At 34.5% G+C, this 20,309-nt stretch overlaps 1 protein-coding gene across 1 annotated transcript; it reads left to right on the top strand.

The window, feature by feature from the left end:
* The first annotated feature begins 2,033 nt into the window (after positions 1-2,033).
* LOC581491 (ankyrin-1) lies at positions 2,034-19,454 on the top strand. Its single transcript, XM_781484.5, has 16 exons — positions 2,034-2,480; positions 3,106-3,299; positions 6,001-6,214; positions 8,222-8,477; positions 10,418-10,566; positions 11,025-11,178; positions 11,630-11,828; positions 12,353-12,486; positions 12,946-13,106; positions 13,620-14,076; positions 14,494-14,663; positions 15,126-15,203; positions 15,812-15,975; positions 16,575-16,705; positions 17,133-17,600; positions 17,760-19,454. Exons 1-16 carry the CDS (start codon positions 2,037-2,039, stop codon positions 17,858-17,860), a joined length of 3,474 nt encoding a protein of 1,157 aa, XP_786577.3. The 5' UTR covers positions 2,034-2,036; the 3' UTR covers positions 17,861-19,454.
* Positions 19,455-20,309: the final 855 nt, after the last annotated feature.

The following is a 20,309-nucleotide window of genomic DNA, read 5'->3' as shown; positions in this document are numbered from 1 at the left end:
GGGATTTCTTTCGTTTTACTTCTCATTATTCTTCTTTCCCCCCTTTTTTATCCTCCGTCTTTCCCACCTTCTTCCTTTTCCGCCTTTGCTCTCCTCTCTCTTCCCCTTTCTTTCTTTCCCCTCCTTTTTCTCCTTTCCCCTTTTCTCTCCTTTTCTCTCTTTTCTTTTCCCCCGAGTCCCCCCTTTTTTTTTACCGGGGGGGGGGGGGGGGCACGTGCCCCCTAGATCCGCTACTGTGCAGTATCGGTATATTATCTTCGATACATCCCATTACATGTATTTTATTTTCAGTTAAAAAATTACGATATTTTTTTGCTACTCTCCACCTAGGTGTTAAATGGGTACTCGGTAGGATGCGACCGTCATTGTTGGTCAAACAGCTTGTGAGCGTCATGTAACGCCCGGCTGGAATGCTCCCCAGGGAGTGGAGATTGTGCACACAGTGTGTGCGGGCAAGCACTGAATCCAATGACCGGGGTAATAGTATATCTGTAAAAGCGCTTAGAGATTTTGTATTAAGCGCTATATAATTTTTTTTTTTTTTTTTATATATTTGTTTACAGTTCTTTAATGTACAAATTTGTTTCCTCCTGAATCGGGGGTAAGAAGGCTTTAAAGGTTCATTTTCCTTATCCTGATCTAAAGATTACATTAACGATTTTGTTTCCCTTCACGATTTTATATAAATATATACTGTATAATTACTTTCGCAATTTTATTGTAACGAAGGTGACTATTGATGTGCGGTCTTCATACTTTTCAAAGAATACGTATACTCATTACTTGCTGGTGAGATACAGAGCAGAACAAATGATAATGTGTTTTTAAAATTAAAAAATGACGAAGGAAACCGAACAGAGCAGAAAGTAGATTGCTCTTTGACAATTTAGATAATTGCCTCTAACTTCATGATAAATTGATGGTTTAACGTTTGTTTACTGGTTTGAGAGAGCATGAAAATGATGATTGGAAATCGGCCAAAGCGGTTAATGGATTTGATCAGTGATCTGAAGTGTGAATACCAACTATGTCATTAAATTATTAATGAAAACACTTTATGCGTTATTCGGTCGTTGGATTAAGTTATCCCTGAAAACCATTCAGCCTAAAAGAAATAGGACTTAAAGATGTGCGTGGTTTACATTTGTTTGTCGAGCTGAGCTTTAATTATGTTACATTGTTAGAATGTTGAGGCAGAAGAATAGGCAGAAGAATAGTTTCATTATTTCATTATAGTTTTTCAGTAATACAATTATAATGTTTATTTCTTTTTAGTTAGTGGATATTCTATTTTCAAGGGATTGATTAAGCCTTGCAAGCAACTTTGTTATGTTAAGTAGACCCACCATTTAAAAAGGCACAACCCAGCCCCCCCCCCCCCCCCCCTTACCCATGTCAGTGTATTCACTCAGCTCGTTGTTACATGTAGGCCAATGCCTATAATGATTACTATGGCATTTTTCCATGCACTTTTTCACTTTGTTCATCAAACGATCGCTATAGTTTTTTCACGATGGTATACCAAGTCATCGCTTTTCCAAACTTTGTACACATCAAACTGTAAAACGGCACATCTGTAGGCCAATTTCTTATTATAAATAACCTTGCGTCGAAAGTTGTGGTTTTGACACTTCAAAAGGAAATCAATACTTTTCATGTTGAACTTTTTATCATGTCTGTACACCCACACGGCACACGAGGACAATAATAGATTTGGGGGCTGACCCTAAGCTCAGCAGACCAAGCAACGTATAAACAGGCTACCTAGCAACCTCCTTCTGTCGCCGCTTCATCGCACCGGAGACACAGCTTTCAGAATGTGTCCATGCACACACAGCGCAGACGACCGCTATATGCTAACATTGGTTTGTACGTGGAGTATACACCGTTTACTCCCGATGCACCTGTAACAGCCTTGGTAATTGGTTTCTTCATTGATTTTAGTTTTTTTTTTTTTTTTAGTTGTTGGAAAGTTGGAGAAGTGTGACACGCTATATTTTATTTTATTCGTGTAATCCGGAGAAGTAAGTTTCGCCATGTCTTCTAAAGGTACCGAGCAGGATATATATCACCTTGCTCATGCAGGATATGCACACAAATTGAATGAATATTTGTCGAAAACTGCGAATAAAGTAAACATCAACGAATTCTCAAAGGATGGAGCGACACCTCTGATTTTGAGCGTACAAGGGTCTCGAGTCGACCCGGCAGCTCAGGGGACGAGCCACATCGAGTGTTGTGAACTTCTCATAAGTCATGGGGCTAATCCTAATTTATCGGATAAATTAGGAAGGACTGCGCTTCATTGGGCCGTATTCTATAAGAAGTCAGAGTTTGTCAAAGTTTTATTGAAAGGAGAAGGTGATGTCACTAAAGAAGACAAAAAGGGACAGAATGTCATGCAGTTTGCAATAAGAATGAATGCTGCAAAGTGTTTACAACTTATTTGTGAAACTTTGAAAGATGCTTCAGCTGCAAAGGTAAGATTTATTTTACACATATTTACGTTTGAGTACAGTAATTTGTTCATACTTTTTCCATTTTCAAATGAAAATCTTGCTTTATTATGATCCTTCCATCCCATGTTGCTATTTTGATCATTCAGAAATTGATATTTTGAATATAAAATTATCAATTTACCTTTCAATACTTTTTAATTTCAATTTTCATCTTTACTTTTGTTGACAATGTTTGGTATTTAAAATGCTTAATGCCTGGTTGGTTTCTTGTTCTTCAATATAATCTTGATTCATGTTCTTTTCTTCTGGCTCCAAACAGACAATAGTTTTATAATTCAAACTTTGTGTGAGATAATTATGAAAACAAGATACAGGTTATGGCCCCGGTTATGGCACCTACAACAACAAATCACTTTATGTCTAGCACTTACCACTAATTTGAAAGTTCACAACAGATGAAAAAAAATCAAATATAAAATTTTAAACAGACTACTTTTGTTATGTTTACATTGCTTTACACTTTTTACATCTTCTTTCTCTATGTTTAACCAGGGAGAGTGTTTTCTAACACTCTCCCTGGTTTAACATAATCTATCCATCTATATATTACTGGGATGATTTTGTTTTATTTCAACCAAAATGTCAGATTTTATCAAAGCCAAGTGCATCTGTTGGTACCCCACTCATCCAAGCCACCAAACTAGGTCATCAGGAATGTTGTCAGATCTTACTACAGGCTGGAGCTAATATAGACATTCAGGATCAGGCCTACTTTGATAAGACAGCTCTCCTTATTGCTACTGAACTCAACAATGCAGACATTGTAGAAATGCTCATCAAGTAAGTAATCTAATTTTAATAGTAATTTATTTCTTATGTATTTATATAAATGGTTTATTGTTAAACTGATTCATTTGTTGTCAATGGTATATGAATAGTTATCATTGCAATAGAAGTAATGAATATAGACATTGTGAGAATGCTCAGTAATCAGATTTTTTAGACTAATGCAATTGTTATTTATGCCATATTTATTCATTTGAAGAATATCTTTCAACTAAAATTTTTTTTTTACATTATAGCCATCAAGTAAATGAGGCTCTACATGTACATGTACATATTTGAGAAACATCTGTGAAAGGAGACACAAAACATATGTCTTTATACTTAAAAAGTCTTGTACCAAAATGAGGCTCAATGAATTTAATTTCATTAAGTGTAAGAAGATCTGACTGATAAATTAATCAAGTGAATATAATCAAAAAAATATTTTCATCAACTTATGAGTGCAGTTTCTCGAGATTGTCCAATTTTCCAGTTTGTATTTATTAGCATCAAGTGCTTGATACTGAATATAAGTATATAGAAGTTGAATTTTTCCATTTTAAAGATATCGATAGAATTAATTTCTTTTTGTCTACAAAGTACTTGGTGACTATTATTATATTGATGATTAATTGAATTGTATGACCCAAAAACCTCTTTCATTTTATTTCAATCTTCAAGCTTTGATCAGATTAGTTTGTAATGGATTGGTTTGTATAGGATTCAATCAATATGTTAACTTACCGTACAGCTATTAGCTGCTGGATATTGATTCCAATCCATTAAATCAACTCAGGCATACACCACTCTCATGACTTATTTATTTGTCCAATTCTCTCCCATTTTTAATGAAAGATGCTAATCAAATTCCATAAAATATCATTAGCATATTTATTAAATGAAGTGACCCAGTAGCACCTTATTCATAAATTATTGATTATTATTCATATCTTGTTCACAGATTAGTTAGCATTATTTGCAAATATATGCAATTTAGATTACCTGTGTGTGGGTGTGGGTGGGTGTGTTTGTGTAAACCATTGATGTTAAAAACATGTTATTGGGCAGACTGCTCCTCTTACATGTACTTCAGTGTGTTGCCTGGTGAAGTTGAAGGAGAGTAATAAATTATATTTCATGATTTGTTGGGATGCTGCTATACCATGTAACACTTACAGGTGCATGTTTTTTCAATCATAATTTTGTTTTATATAGACACCGGTATATACTTGAAGAATATTTGTGATCAAATGCTGGAATTGTGTGTGTTCAGCACATTAACGGCATATATTCACAATACATGGAAAGAACTGCAAATAAAATAACAGTGCATCAAAATATGTCAGGACAGAAAAATGAAACAAACTTATTACTGAAATGCAAATAATTCACACGACTTCTCAATCATATATCTTCAATCCTACAGAATAGTAGTAAATTTCATATTTTGTGAGGAATGTATTATGTTCAGTGGTTATAATGTACCTCACATATTACCAGCACTTTACCAAGAGTCTGCATCTATCAGGCAAATAACCTCAAGGTGAAACTGATTTAATAAAACATTTTACATATATTCTGCATGATTAGCTAATTTGTAACTGATACTAAGAGTCTTTTCCTTTTATCTAGATCAAAAATGAAAAGGTTGATATTTGAAATGTATTCAGCATGAAATTGAGCTTTCCCAGCAGGATACCCACATACTCATCAGTCATCCTGTACAACTTCAGTGCAATAGACCATTCTCCTCTTGGTTATTCTAATTAATTGTCCATCTCATTACCCAAGGTTCAAGCCAACGTCCAATCTGCCTGTAACAGTGTATAATTTACTGTAAATTTTTAATGTAAATTTGCCTTACTATGATAATTACTGTAGAGCACAGTGGAAGTGTAGGCATCACTTTGTTGAATATTTGACCTTAAATTTTTAAATGACTAAATAAACGTGAATAGATGTGAACTTCAGTCACATCATTTTGTAGCTTTTGCTGAATTTAATAAGGAAATTTCTTTTCAAATTAATAAATGTTGGAATAATGTTTCTTGACTCTTTCAGACTGCAATTGTGATCATGATTGCTGTGATTAAAAAATCGATAAGTGAAAAATGAAATAGAGAGATACATGTACATACCAAGTATTATGAGGTGAAAAGCAGTCAACATCTCTCACATGTTCTACATTTAAAGTAGTTTGTCTGACCCAGTATCAGTGATTGCTATGTCAGACAACAATAGACAATATTCAAAGTTGGCAAGTGTATTATTTGCTTCAATTCAAAAATAAATTATCTTATCGTTTGTAAGAAAAAGGACTTTTTGTAATATCCACTGTAAATATTTCCTTTCAATATTTTTTTTTTGGGGGGGGGGGGATGGCCAGGGATATACCTGTGTATAAAAATTGATTGATTTCAAGTTGTAAATGAATGATCCCAATCCTACCCTGAATATTTTAATTGGAATATTGGATGTCCATTTACAATTAAATCCAATTCTTGGCCACAAAATTAGACCAATTGCCTTCACTTCTGCATACATAGGTAGGTTGCTTGACTTCTATAGTATAATTAGGAGGATTAATGAGTGAAAGTAAACAGACAACCAGAATCAAGGATTTCCGTAATTAGTGATCTTATGCAAACATTATCTGTTAATTGATGTTGAGAAATTATTTTAATGAGATACATGTATTGGTTTTGTTATATTGCAGATATGATGCCAATATCCAAGCTGAAGATTCGCAGGGAAACACTTGCCTGCACCTGTCCTGTTCCCTTACCAACCCCAGATGTCTGGAGCTAATCCTGGAGGGGTGTAAGAAGGCTACCGACCTGGTAGGAAAGAGGAACAAGGCGGGGCTGACACCACTCATGATAGCTTGTCAGCAAGGTCTGGAGAAACATGTGGAATTTCTTCTCAAATATGTGAGTAGATTTTGATTACTTGAGTTAGTATAGTTAAGCAAGATTACATGTACATGATGCATATAAGTAAATTCATTGGAAAACATGAAAACTAGAAGAACAAGTTCAAGCATATGCATCCATAATTCATACATAATATAATTCCCAGGAAGCATTACATTTATAAAGTACATGTATGTTCTTCGAACCTGAATGTTCATGTGCAATTGCAATTTCAATACTTATAAGTAACCCAATACTTGTAAGTCTATGGCCATGAAATGAAGCCACAAAGTATGAATGTTGGGCAAGAAGATAGTTCTGTAAAGAAAGAGATTAGAAATTGTGATATAGAAAGAAAGAAACACACACCCAAACAAAATGTGTAATTTCATATTAATAATAATAATAATAATAATCCGGTTTTTTATATAGCGCTCAATACACTGATCCAACGGAGCACTTAATAAACAGTTATTTACAACTGCAGGTATATATGCAGATTCTGATCTTGTGATGACGATATGGTGCATTCAAAATAGGGTATAAAAATTAAATGCAGCACAAATAAAACAGATATTGTTTTTAACACTACATGTACAGTAGGCTTCACAACTGAAGGTTATTCTACTCATATTCATCAGTAATTTACACAAGGACTTAAATGGCTTTAAAACAACCTTGAGGGATTCGTCGAACGCAAGAGTTTATTTCTGTGGCATGATTGAATGCAGTAATTACCTGAGGTCCATTTGCTCCAGAAACGATTATAAAATTGATGGAGCCTTTGTGTGGTGGCCTTTTATTTGTTAACTGTCAAATCAACCATAGTCCTTTTTGTCATTTACTCGTATCCCTGACATTGTGTAATGACCAAAATGACTTAAAAACACAATGAATTGGTTTGATAATGATTAATGTAACATATTTTGTTACAAAATGGTCACTGACATGCATGTATTGTTATCTGTAATTGATAGTGAAGCTAAAGTGGCATTATAATCAATATCAGGCCTTTTCAAATTATTAATTGAAACTTATTACAGGTGTCATAATTCTGTTCACACTTTGAAATGTCATCTCCTTTAATATGAGAGATAAACCATGCTGAAGATGATAATAATAATATAAGCCAGTGTGCCCTGTCACTGCCCTAGTTACATATGACCACAGAGTTCTAGTTTCATATGACCACAGTCATTTACTTTCATACTAATGTATTACCATACTGAATTTAGAATATTTATGGATCCTTGTTTTTCATTTGTCAATTGAACTAGTTTATTGTAATGAATTATATATTATTGACAATTTCATTTACCACTACAAATTCTCTTGGAATTAGCACTAATATAAAGGTAACTTTTAAGTTGTTTTGTTAATTATTGTAACACACACAATAATCAAATAAATAGCAGAGATAAACTTCCTGATAAAGTATTTAAATTCATACAATTACAGTTACAATTGGGAACTATTCTAGAAGAAGATAGGATTCAATAAAAAGTTAACAGGATTATAAAAGACTAATTTACTGAGAACAATTAGTTTTACCTATCCATTGTGTGTTTTCAATATAGCTCTGTATCATTCAAATTTGGCGTGAAGTATTGAATAGAACAGAGAAAAGTGAAAAAAGAAGGGGGAACAAACCCAAACAAAACAACAAAAAACAAAGAAAGAGAACTTAATGTATTGAAACGGTGTGTTGATGATCCACGTTTGATGCACACAAAAAAAATCATTAAGTACTCACAAATATTAAATGAATGAAATCACAATAGAATACAGCAGGGATAAAAATACCTTTTAGTTGATTTTCTAATATGCAGAACGAGAAGTTTTGCAGCTATGAAGAGGGTTGCTGTTCCAGTTTTTTGTGCAGCTATTATAAAACTTTTTTCTGTTCAGTATAGTCTGGATGTGCAAATAACGAATTTACAATGTTTTTTTTTACAAACAAAGATGAGTTGATGTTGTTTATAACTATGAATTCAATTTATATTGATTGTGATTGACCGTAAATAGGAATCACCAGTTGGAGAACAGGATGAGCAAGGCAAGACTGCTCTACACTATGCTACCGAGAAAGGTCTAAGGTCATCGGCAGAGCTCCTTCTAGCAGCAGACTCTGGTCTTCCATGGACTCAGGACTCAGAAGGCCGTACACCCCTTCATCTGGCTGTCATAGAGGGCAAGAAGAACCTTGTGGAGTTCTTGATTGGAAAGAGTGGTGTGAATGCACAGGATAATCAGGGGCATACTCCCATTCATTGGGCTGTGGGTAAGAACATCTACCTTATTCAGAGAGGCATCATTTGTAATTAATGCAATCACTTCTCACATGCCATTAGTGTAAATGTTGATAATTAAAATGATTTAAGTAATATATTAACATCAGTGCAAATATCTGTTTTATGCAATTGTATGTTGTTGTTGGTTTTGTTTTTGTTTTGTTCTGATTACACTACATGTACATGTACCTGTTATTTCTAATATATGTATAAATCCATGTTTTGGGCATCGTCTTCACAAAGGTGTTCAGTTTGGACTTAATCGGTATACGTTTGATTTTATTGTGCCAGCAAATATGTTAATAGTGACAAACTTAAATCTAGGGAATTGAAACATTTATTCAAGTATTTTCATTTGGTGTGATTCATGATTTGTAACATTCAGTTACTGCAAATTGGGTTGTATTTCCAAGCTAGCAGGAATAAAGGGAAGCAAAAATGCTCATTTGATAAAAAATAATAAGAGTAATCCGCTGAAGGAATTAGAAGAGAAAGCGTACGTGGTTCATTTACAATAGACCCTAGATTGATGGTTGATTTCACTGGATCAATATTTGTGATTCCAATTATGATTATTAACCCCATTAGAGAGTAGGTCTTCTGTGATTGTTCAGTGGCAATAATGAGTCAACACTACATAGTCCTAGAGTGAAAGGGTGCCCTCGGTGTGTGTACACAACAATGGGAGCATCACCAATGCTAGGCAAATGCAGTACTGTTCATTGATTTGCAAAATTGATGAAGATGAAAAGTCATTTGATATCAGGATGATAAAATGTTTGAATGACATGTTTAGAGAATAATGTTAAGTATCTCTCACAATATTCATTTAAATTAAAGAGATATCTTGTTTGAAAGTTGCATGTTACATTTATTGTTACAATTACATAAAGATGATTCCAGCGTCATCTTTAATTTTCACAAATTATCCATTGTGTCATGTTTCTTCAAATAAAAGAATGAAGGATAAATCGTACCGTATAGTTAAAAGTACTAGTGACATAATAACTACCAGTTAATGCCCAAACTATTTTTTATATCATGTGTCTGGCTGTGCTGATATGAATATAATTCTTTCCTATATGTCAGATAATTGATCTTAGGTCATTGCATACAGCATTGGATCCTGTATTAAGGCCAGGGTATAAGAGAATTCAGATGACAAGGGGTTTCATTATAACAAAACATGCTTTGTCTATACAGAGAAGAATCATCCATTGAATATTGGGATCTTCCTCTTTTTGATATTGCTACGCTGCCCTATCAATAACTGACAATGATTTATTGAGTAGAGAGACAAGTCCTCTGTAATTAAGTGGAATACATTGTAGATAGATCAGGCTTATAGTGTAATGTCAAAGAAACATATGATTGATCATGAAATAAGAACATTCTCAATCATTATCAGACAGGGGAATTAGGTGTCTAGAACACTCAAGGATATATCATCTCTCTGGAGCTAGAAGGGCTTTAACTCTGTATTCTAATAGCTATACAAGTTAATGCCCTTCTGGCTCCAAACAGACGATATTATCTCATACTCTCTGCTTTCAATTAGTACTGAATACTATATAGAGAGAATCTTTTTGCCCTCATATAATCAATATTGATTTTTAATTTTGATAGGTCAGTGGAATATCTAGGTTTTTCATGCCAGAGGGTGGGAGAGGGGTGGGGGGTGGATGGGAGGGGGTTACAAGTCTGAAAAATCTCTGACAAACGAAAAACATTCAAAAAAATAAAATGTTATAACATTTTGCTTTTGCAGGAGCACACATACACCCTTTTGGATCTGCAACTGTAAATATAATGTTCCAATCGCCCATGCTTTGTGTCTAAGAAAAATACATATTTCAATTCGTGAACGCAAAGTAATGGACACTCGGTTATCCTCTTGATGTTGAATTCTATTTCTATCTTTCTAATTTAGTTTGTGGTGTCCATGACCTCATTGATACCCTGGTCGATCATGGAGCCGATCCATCCCTGATCGATGACCACGGTGCTAGCCCCATACATTATGCTGCTCAGATGTGCGGTGATCCAGCCGTGTCAGAGATTGGTATTCTATGTCTTAAGGTATGGGCCATTCTTTGGTTGCCTTTAATAGTATGAAGCACATGATCATGAATTCTTGAAATTATAAATTTGAAACAATGAAGAATAAGGAGATAGATGTTATTTTATAAGAGATCTGTTCATATACCACAAATTGATCTCAACTCTTCACTTTCTACAGGACAAACATATCAAGGTAAAAGAAGGCATCGGCCCTGAAATTGTTGTTCAAATTCTTCTGATAAATCATAAGATTCTGTATTTCAGAAGCCATGAGATATATATATATAAATATCTGTTGTTCTTTCTTTCTTTATAATTGTTTGTTTGTTTTTGTTGATGAAATTTTTTGATTGAATACATATGCTTCTCTAGGACTTCCTTGCCAATTTCAATATAAAGGTTAAAGCTCATATACATGTAAACAATGGATTCAGATTTTAATTTACATCATTTGATTTGATATTCTTTCATTAAAGGCCTTAATCAAGCGAGGGGCCAAGGTGAATGCCATAGATACGGGTCATAAGACCCCTCTCCTATGGGCATCTAGTGCAGGGAGTAGTGAGGCATGTAAGCTACTCAAGGAAGCAGGAGCTGATGTTACATTGGCTGATCTAGATGGACTTACAGGTATGATATGGAGCCTATATTGGATCATTCTATTTTGTGACGAGACACAAAAAAGAAAAATTTCTAACTCAATTGAATACAAAATTAAAACTTTGGAATATTCCTCATTTATTGAAACCGCAAAGAAAAACAAAATTTACTTACTGTCATTGTCATAGTTAGTAATTTCATTATATTAGTGCTAATTCCAAGAAGAGAGTTTGTGGTGCATGGTAAAATGAAATTGTCAATAATATAGAATTCATTACAATAAAGTAGTTCAATCATCTGACATGTGTGGGACATTTATGTGAATTCTGTTTTCAAAGAAGAAATATATTTAAATAAATGTTCCTTTTCCCAAACTGCATATATAAGTATTTAAGGAAAAAAAAGAGTAATATATGATCCAAACGTACATTTGATGAAAAAATGAATATTAATATGCAAATTGTTTATATTGTAATTTCAGCTCTTCACTGTGCAGTGACGTGTGACCATCCAACCTGTGTAGAGACACTCCTTAAAGAATGTGATGCAGTTGTAGACACACCAGATAAGAATGGCTGCACACCCCTCTTCTATGCAGCTTCCATGGACCATGTTGGTAATGTCCAAACATTACTGGAGAGCGGGGCTTCCCCTAACTACACTGATAATAAGGGAAAGAGGTAAGCTGGTAACTTTTCATGTCTTATCTGTGGTGTGCTCAAAGAATTATACTGAATTATAAAATAGCTCTAAGAGCTGACCGGTTAATGTAAAACCAGTCACTCAATTTGTTTGGAAAGGTTTTCAAACTGTTCCTATTCATGTTAATTATGTGAATCATATGTATATCTTTTTCAAATCCTTGCTTCATACCATTTTCCCTCTTGATCTGTCATCCTCCTCTTCCTTCTCTTCCTCCTCCTCCTCTTCCTCTTCTCCTCCCCTTCTCCCTTCTCCTCCCATTTTATCTCTTTCTCTTTAATATTCCATCTCTTCCTCTTGTCTTTTTCATTCTCTCTTTATTTCATTATCCCTTTAATAAATACTCTTCTTTTTTAAATACTTTTCTCCTGTGTCTTTCTCTCTTTCTACTTCATGCTTGATGCATACCTTTAACCCCTTTCTCTCAGATATCTATCAGCTTCCTGCCCCACTCCTGTAACAGTACCGATATAAATAACCATTTCTCCTTTTGCTTTTGCAGCCCAATGCACTGTGCTGCAGGCTCTGCCTCTCTGGATGCTATACGGCTCCTACAGGAGCATAATGGCTCCATGAACCAAGCTGGAGATGAAGGAGAAACTCCCTTTCATGAGGCCATTCAAAAGGGGGATCTGGGTAAGTTAATCTTCACTTCTTCCTTGACATCAATTCAACCTCAAGGCATTGATGGAGACATTCATCATTTCATCCATACAGGTGTAAAATGCATAAAACCTAGTATCGTTGGCTGACTGTTGGGAAAAAATGTAAACTCTTTGTAAATAGTGCTGAATGTTAATGCCCTTCTGGCTCTCAACAGTACAAGTTTTTAAATTCTTATTTTTTTTGGTTATGCAGTAGATGAGATATAAAAAAATTAAGATAATTTGTATTTGTAAACAATTTGTCAGTCTTGTATTTTTGCAATAAGATACTCGTTAGATATTCTTTTTGAGCAGCTATCAAGTTATATTATTTGATTGTCATGATTGCAAATTTTGTTCATAATAATCACACAATAGGTCATTTATGTTGGGTGCAAACAACAGTACAAATAAGTTCCGCATTAATTTCCTTTTTTGTTTGTTTCTCTAGACATGATCAAGTTCATGATTGAGAAAGGATGCAAGCCAGATACTCCTGATAAGAATGGTCGTACACCACTCCACATAGCAGCAGGGAATGCCAATGTGGACTTGTGTAGATACCTGGTGGAGCTGAAAGCAAACATTGATGCTGGATACAGAAGTGATAATGTTAGTGTAAATAATCATAACAATTAATCTGTTATAGGATGATGGATATGATCCACAAACATTCCTTATCAAGACACAATTTTTTAATAATTTTTTTTGTTTTTGTTTTTGTTTGTTGGGGGGGGGCAAGGATTTTATTCATTGCTGTTGAGTCTTGTGCATAGTCTCGTAAAGATTTTGAGCCACTTTTTTCAATTTCTGGTACTTAAGCAATTATAATAATAATAATAATGATAATAATAAAAACAGTGCTTATATTAAAAGCGCTAATTACCACCGAAGTCTCTAAGTTCTATAACAAACAAAATACAATGATAAACAATTACATATTAAACAAAACAAAAAGAAAATGCAAATAAACCTACAAGTGCATATGTATTTACTTTTGCTGATTAACAAACTTCAATTTCCATAAAAGATATACATGTACTTTATTTTTTCTATCAGTGTAGGTATATGACTGCAGTCAGAAATTGTGCTAATTTTTCTTCTCTTATATTATTATTTTTGCAGGGCTTAAGAATGACTGCCCTAGACTGTGCCTGGGACAGCGGTGCAGTGTCCTGTATGGACTACCTTGCATCCATCGGAGCAAAGAGAGGTAGAGAGCTTGATAATAAAAAGGCCATTAAACCAACCAGCAACTCACTGCATCCTACACAGCCTAGCAATAAGACCAAACAGGACAAGTCCAGCGTTAGTGGACCAAAGACTGTGAATCGACCCACCAGCAGAGATGAGAAACCAGGCAAAGAGGGCGCTAGAGACCGGACAGGAGGTGATAGTTTGACGTCTCCAAGGAACGAGTCGTCCATCATTGAGAAGAGTCCATACATGAAGGCTCCTCATTCTAGCTATGATCATGCAGAGAAGAGGAATGAAGTAGAACAAAGAGAAGCAGAAGAGAGGAAGAGTCTGAGGTCCACATCAGTGGAAAAGAAAATGGTTGATTGGGAGAGCTACATCAAAGGTATGCCAAATCATCAGGTTTTGTTCTGGTGTACATTTAAGATCCTGGCAAGTGTGTGTCATTCTTTCTGTTTTATCATTATTATTATCATTTATAGGATGTACTTGACAAAAGTTGACATAAGAATATAAAACACTAATGGTTTCTTTTTGTATACACAATGTAGGCTGCAATTTCATGTTTATTCAGTCTTTTTATAAAGACTCAATCGTGATTAAGTCAGTGTTAATGAGGCCTTTTCTTAGACAGATTTATTAGAAGGTTTGTGTAGCTCACGTCAAAGAGAGATTACACAAGTTTTATTTGTATATAGCATACATCTATTTTATATGTTTGATTCTACTGATAAGTAAATGGATCCTCTTTGTACTATGTGCTATGTGAATGTTTACTCATTTTTTATTATTCTCCTATCAGAACATGTCAACTTTTTGGATGACTTGCTGGAAGTGAAACACGAGAGGCTTAAAACCGTTCAATCTCATGCCATAGAGGAGAAGGAATCTCTTGTGAAGAAACTAGAAGAGATCAGAGAAGAGATGGAGAAGAGGGTGGAGAAGAAAAATTCAGAAGCTGAGAAGCTTAGGGTAAGTCTGGATTGTTTGATTATGAGAAGAATAATGTTTGGTCATTTTCATAAAATTACGTTTTGATTTTATTGTATAAAATAAATGTAATGTCCAAGTATGTATAATCATTTTTATACCCTCTGGCATCTGAAAATAGCAAACTAGTTTGATATTTCATTTTACATGCTTTGTATTAATGTTATTATATTCAGACAGAGAGGCTGAGCAGAGTTACGATGTCTCTTTCTCTGGATCACAATGCCATGAGATGGCTAAGGAGAGGAAGCTAATATTGATCATCTAACCATTTTATAGATAAATGCTGTTCAAGATTTGTTAGACCTTACATTTTCAGGTTTAATAAGCCAGTATTTGTACTACATATGCAATAAAAGATAATATCAAGGTTGACCAGACCTGGCTCTTGGACCTAGCGACTCCGCAATATCAGTTCCATCAACATTTTTGTTTCTATAACAGGAAGAGAAGAGAGAACAGCATGCAGAGGAGAAGAGACTTATGGATGAACGATGGAAGAAAATACAACAACATTATTCAGTAAGTACGCTTTAATTTGCATCTGTCACTGTAATATTTTGAATGAGAAATTTTCATTACAAGAACATTTTATATTGATTTGGTAACCTATATAGAGAGGATGCAAAGAAAGGAGAAGGAATCAACATTATTTTCTTTTAGTGAAATTTGGTGACTCCGTAATTATATTTAAGAAATAAAACTACACTTTTGTTACATGTAAACTTATTATCAGAATCTACATGTGTTATTTGCATGGCTACACAAATCTACAAGTTGATAGGAGTTTTTGAGGGTGTTTGTTTTAGTTTCGATGAACTACCAGCTGATTGATATGTCATATGGTATACTTTGCATTGTACAAAATTAGTCATTAGTTATTCTCTATTACAGAACAAAAACAAAAACTGTGGAAAATCAATAGGGAGGAACAAAGTATTCTATTTGTATTTTGTACAGTACTAGTTAATCAGAGCCTAAAAATATATATCACAGTGAAAAATTAACATTAAATTTAAAATAGCAGTTGTAAGTATCCCAGCATTATAGTTTATGTACATTGTCACTGAAAAACAATTTTCTTCAATGTTTCTCAGTCCTAATTCAATGTGGTATATGTTTCTCCCTAGAACATTGATAACAAAGTGGGTCATCAAATGACGATCCATCGCCAAGCCACACAGTCAATGGACAGTAAAATGGCTAAGATAGAGCAGAAGAGAGTAAGGAGAGAAAAGACTGATATGGAATTAGCCCAAAGGAGATCACGTTCCAGGAATTCTAACCCTGAAGAGTATGTATACAGTCACACTCTTCTCTAATATATATGAAAAATGATCATCTATTAAACAGAAAACATTGATTGGTTGTGGTAATCATAGCATGCAGTTTAGGCTTCCACGAACCTTAAAATGTAATAGGGAAGCTGTTATCCAATCCTGTGGACTCCCTGTGTGAAAAATAACTAGGCTTGAAAAAGTCCACAAGAGTGGATGATAGCTTGACTACTAAATGTGAAGGTTGTTAGAAGCCTAATTAAACCAAATGTTATGATCATCAATGTTTAGGTAAATATTTTTAACAAATCAAGTAACCAAGTAAAACTATTCATTCTCTTTTGAATTTTCACATAGCTACGTATATAATAAACATTTGTAGCATTGTAAAACAGAACTTATACCATGCCTTCTCTGCAGCAAGACCTTAAAGTCAACTATTTTGTAGCATTCCAACTTGCATGACTGCAGAACCCTCATGAAATTTGCAAAGGTTTCTGGTTTTTCAGTAAGTATGTTTCAGTTGAAGATATAATATGTGTTATTTATTCACTTTCAGATAAAGATACAATATTTATTGGCTATTGATTCATTCAACTGCTTCTATTTTTTCCAGTAATTTAAGAATTCAGAAGCATGTGGACTGGTTAAAACAAAAGAACAAGGACTACTTTGAGAAGAAGAATGCTGTAAAAGTACAAGGACACATCAAAGTTGACAGTGCAGTTCTCAATGCTCACCTCAAAAGTAAGAATATGAAAGTTTATTTTCTGTAAAGAGTAAATTACAACTTAAGGTAATTAAGATCAGTCTTTATACCATTTTAAAGATTCCATTACCTGTTTTCATGATAAAGTAGAGAGCTATGAAAGGAGAGTAGAAATACACAGATTTTATGTGAAGAGAAAGAGAAACAGATTAGTTAGTACACAAAAATCTTGGAGATAGACATACGGTACTGGAAAGTCTGATCTTGCACCCATCAGAGTAACCTGCGAAAATGAAGAGAAAGCTATAATCACACATTGTTTTCTTATATTTTTAACTGTTGCCATGTCATTTTTTTAAAAACTATTTTGTCATATATTCAAATGATTGAAGACATGGAATAGCTGAATCTGTTATGGAATAAAAATTAAATTAGCTTTTCAAAAATTAAATCATAATTCTACAGGAACCTCCAGTCCTAAGTGTCCCAAGTCTCCAGTGCCATCTCGAGTAGATCATTCTCATAGGAGAAGGTCCCCTTCACCACCTCATGATCGCTTACAGTATCAACGTCAGGAGCTGGAGAAGCAGAAAAGACTACTGCAGGAGCATCGAGCCAAGCAGAGACCAAGAACTGTCTCTAGTAGGAGGAGTGCATCCTCACCATCGTCGACCAAACAGTCTTCATCATCACCTCATCCTCCTACAAGCTCCTCAAAGGGACCAAGGAGGCAGGATGGAGGCGGTGCTGAAGGGAAAGAGAGCAGGAAGCCTTCCGGTCCTGATGCAATAGGTCCAACCAGTCATCACCTAGCCCAACTCAGGCGTAGCCATGGAGACGGCCTCAACAAAAAGCTCTGGCCAAAGTCATGGGAACTTCATGATAAAAGGGGCAAGCCAAACGATGACGCAGAAGAGATATTCGATCTCAAAAGTGAGTACCACTGATTTCCTTCTTTATTTTCATTTCAGCAATTCAAGTGGATTTGAAAGAGGGTCATGAAACAAACAAAAAATGTTCTGATGATGTATTTCCCCTCTCATGATTAGAATGAAATTGATGTAATTATTTTGTTTTTGATATTGTTTGTAGAACACTTCTCACCCAGATGGGATGGACAGCTAAGACCCAGACATCTCCTCCAATTCAGATCAGTAGGGGCCTCCAGACAAGAAGGGCAGACAGAAGCATGATCAAAAGAGATAGAGAAAAGACAATCAATCAAACAGTAATGGCAGCAAAGAGAAACATAAAATGTTGTACATCCCGACATCTTAGCACAAGCAAGATAACACTGTTTTGCAGCTTTTTGATTAAAGGAAAAAAATCACTATGGATACCATCAAGTGCACTGGCCAGCAACCTTCATCCCCACCCACAGAGAGAAGGGGGGTGTGTGTTCATGCATTCACACCCACCAGGAGTAGATCCAGAGGAGCCATAAACATTCAGTCAGAAATTTAATCAAAATTTCAATAAAACTTGAGCCCTTTATCTGCACCCCCAGGATCCAGGATTTCAAAATTCAGTAGAAGAAAACAAAAGAAGATATAACTGAATTATGAGCTAGATTTAACCCATCAAAAATATCAAGTGAAAAATATAGCCTGTTATAACTTATGATGTGGATGAAACTCTGTTGCCCAAAACTTAATTCATTTTCTTTCTTTTAGTCTGGTTTATCTATGTATCCTTTAATCAGTGTTAAATAGTATTACATGCCAAATTTATCCTGCTTCAGACTTATTACACCTTGCCTTTTTTTTTATACAATCTTGATATATAACTATGCTTTATTTATCTTTTTTGTATGATTTTGCATAGAGTCATTAATGCAACTGATATACACCTTCTAGGAAAATTGTTTATATGTACATTTAATTCACTATTTTTGGATTTTGCATTAATCAGTATTGGATTCGATATTTTCTAGATACATGCCTCAAGTCAGAGAAAATTTGTTTTTCAAACTCAGCAAGACTCTTTTTTTTTTATGTCAAAAGTTTATATATCTTGGCTGAATTATGTTCACCTGAAATCAGGTTCAATGTATTAGAACCTTGTGCCTAGCAATTTAGTATTATACATGCTGAATGTAATCTCTGTAAATGAAAGTTACGTTTAAAATACTCTATGAAAAGTAGTGTTTTATTATCTATGATATATCATAGCCTTTGTTTACTTTAATTTAGCTCTGTGTATTATTTATTAAATTTCAAGTGTCTGGTGAATGCCACAACACATACCATTTACAAAATATTATTTTACATTTATTGGGACTGCTTTAAGGGTGAACAATTTTATAAAAAGTATATGACAAGGCTGTTATTTCTACCCAAATTATCCACCCACTTTCTGGTTGAAAAGTTGAGTTATCTTTTACTCTCTTAAATTATTTTTAAAATATTTTTTTAATGTATTCTTTGTTTATATATTACTTCTTGTCATAAAGTGAGTCTACTATTATGTGAATAAATTAATTCATGATTAAGACACATAACCAATGTATTATTAATTCCGTCCCACCTTTTGGTATTGTTTATATGTTTACTGCAACACAGCATAATGCTGTGTATATAGCCGGTATATCATACAAATGACAATCATGTACATGTAATTTGTATAGTGGACAAATATATTTAATTTTAATTTATTTTTGAGGCTGATTTGCAATGTAGCAATACAACTAAAAACCTTGAACCTGGGTATGTACAGGTATATAATACATAATTATGAGCTTTCTCTTTGTTGATATAAATTTGCATACATGAGCTATAGTATTCTTCACTAATGTCATGTTTTTAGTCTCATTGTGTTTGAATTGTCATTAGACTTTAAGAAAGAGAAATATATATATTTATAGGGGAGAAGGAGCAAGAGAGGGAGGGAGGGAGGGAGGGAGGGAGGGAGAGGGGGAGGGAAGGAGGGAGGGAGGAAGAGAGGGAGGGAGAGGGAGGGAGAGAGAGGGAGAGAGAGAGAGAGAGAGAGAGGGAGAGAGCGAGCATATACACATCCACACCATACCTCTCAACAGTACTACTATACACCTGAGGTGGACTGTACAGAATAGGAAGAAGAATAGAGAGAGAGAGGTGAAGGGGAGGAACACACAAGAGATGGGAAGAAGAAGGAGAAGAAACACAAGGGTATGATAATGATATGTTGCAGTTTGGCGCAATGTACAATCAGATCGATCGTATGTTCTACCGCTAATCTTTGTGTTATGTCAGGAGGAAGAGAGGGATAGATATTATGAAGCAGAAAGATATAGGTAGTGGAAGGAAACATTTCACTTCACATCAAAAAAGAAAACGCAGACAAATAATTGATCCAGTAAAGAAATTAAAAATGTATTTGTTTACTCTTCACCTTTACATACTGCTGCTACCATATTTTTCAGATAATACAACATCATGCTTAAAGAAGAAAAAAAAAAGGAAATTTCTCCACAATACCAATGTGAAATAGTCATGCATTTGCGGACATAGTCCACACAAAAGATAAATTATCTAATTATTCTAAAAGGAAACAATTCAATACACAGCTTAGAGTGAAATATTTCACTTTTCATCCACCCAAACCTTGAAGTTTGAATATGATCTACTTCTCCATGACAGCTCTAGAAGAGTTATGTATAATGTA

This window comes from Strongylocentrotus purpuratus, unplaced genomic scaffold (assembly GCF_000002235.5).
Source record: "Strongylocentrotus purpuratus isolate Spur 01 unplaced genomic scaffold, Spur_5.0 spur5_scaffold_5, whole genome shotgun sequence".
Taxonomy (NCBI): domain Eukaryota; kingdom Metazoa; phylum Echinodermata; class Echinoidea; order Camarodonta; family Strongylocentrotidae; genus Strongylocentrotus; species Strongylocentrotus purpuratus.
The sequence above is the reverse complement of the archived record's forward strand: the minus strand, read 5'-3'. Positions and strand labels throughout refer to the sequence as shown.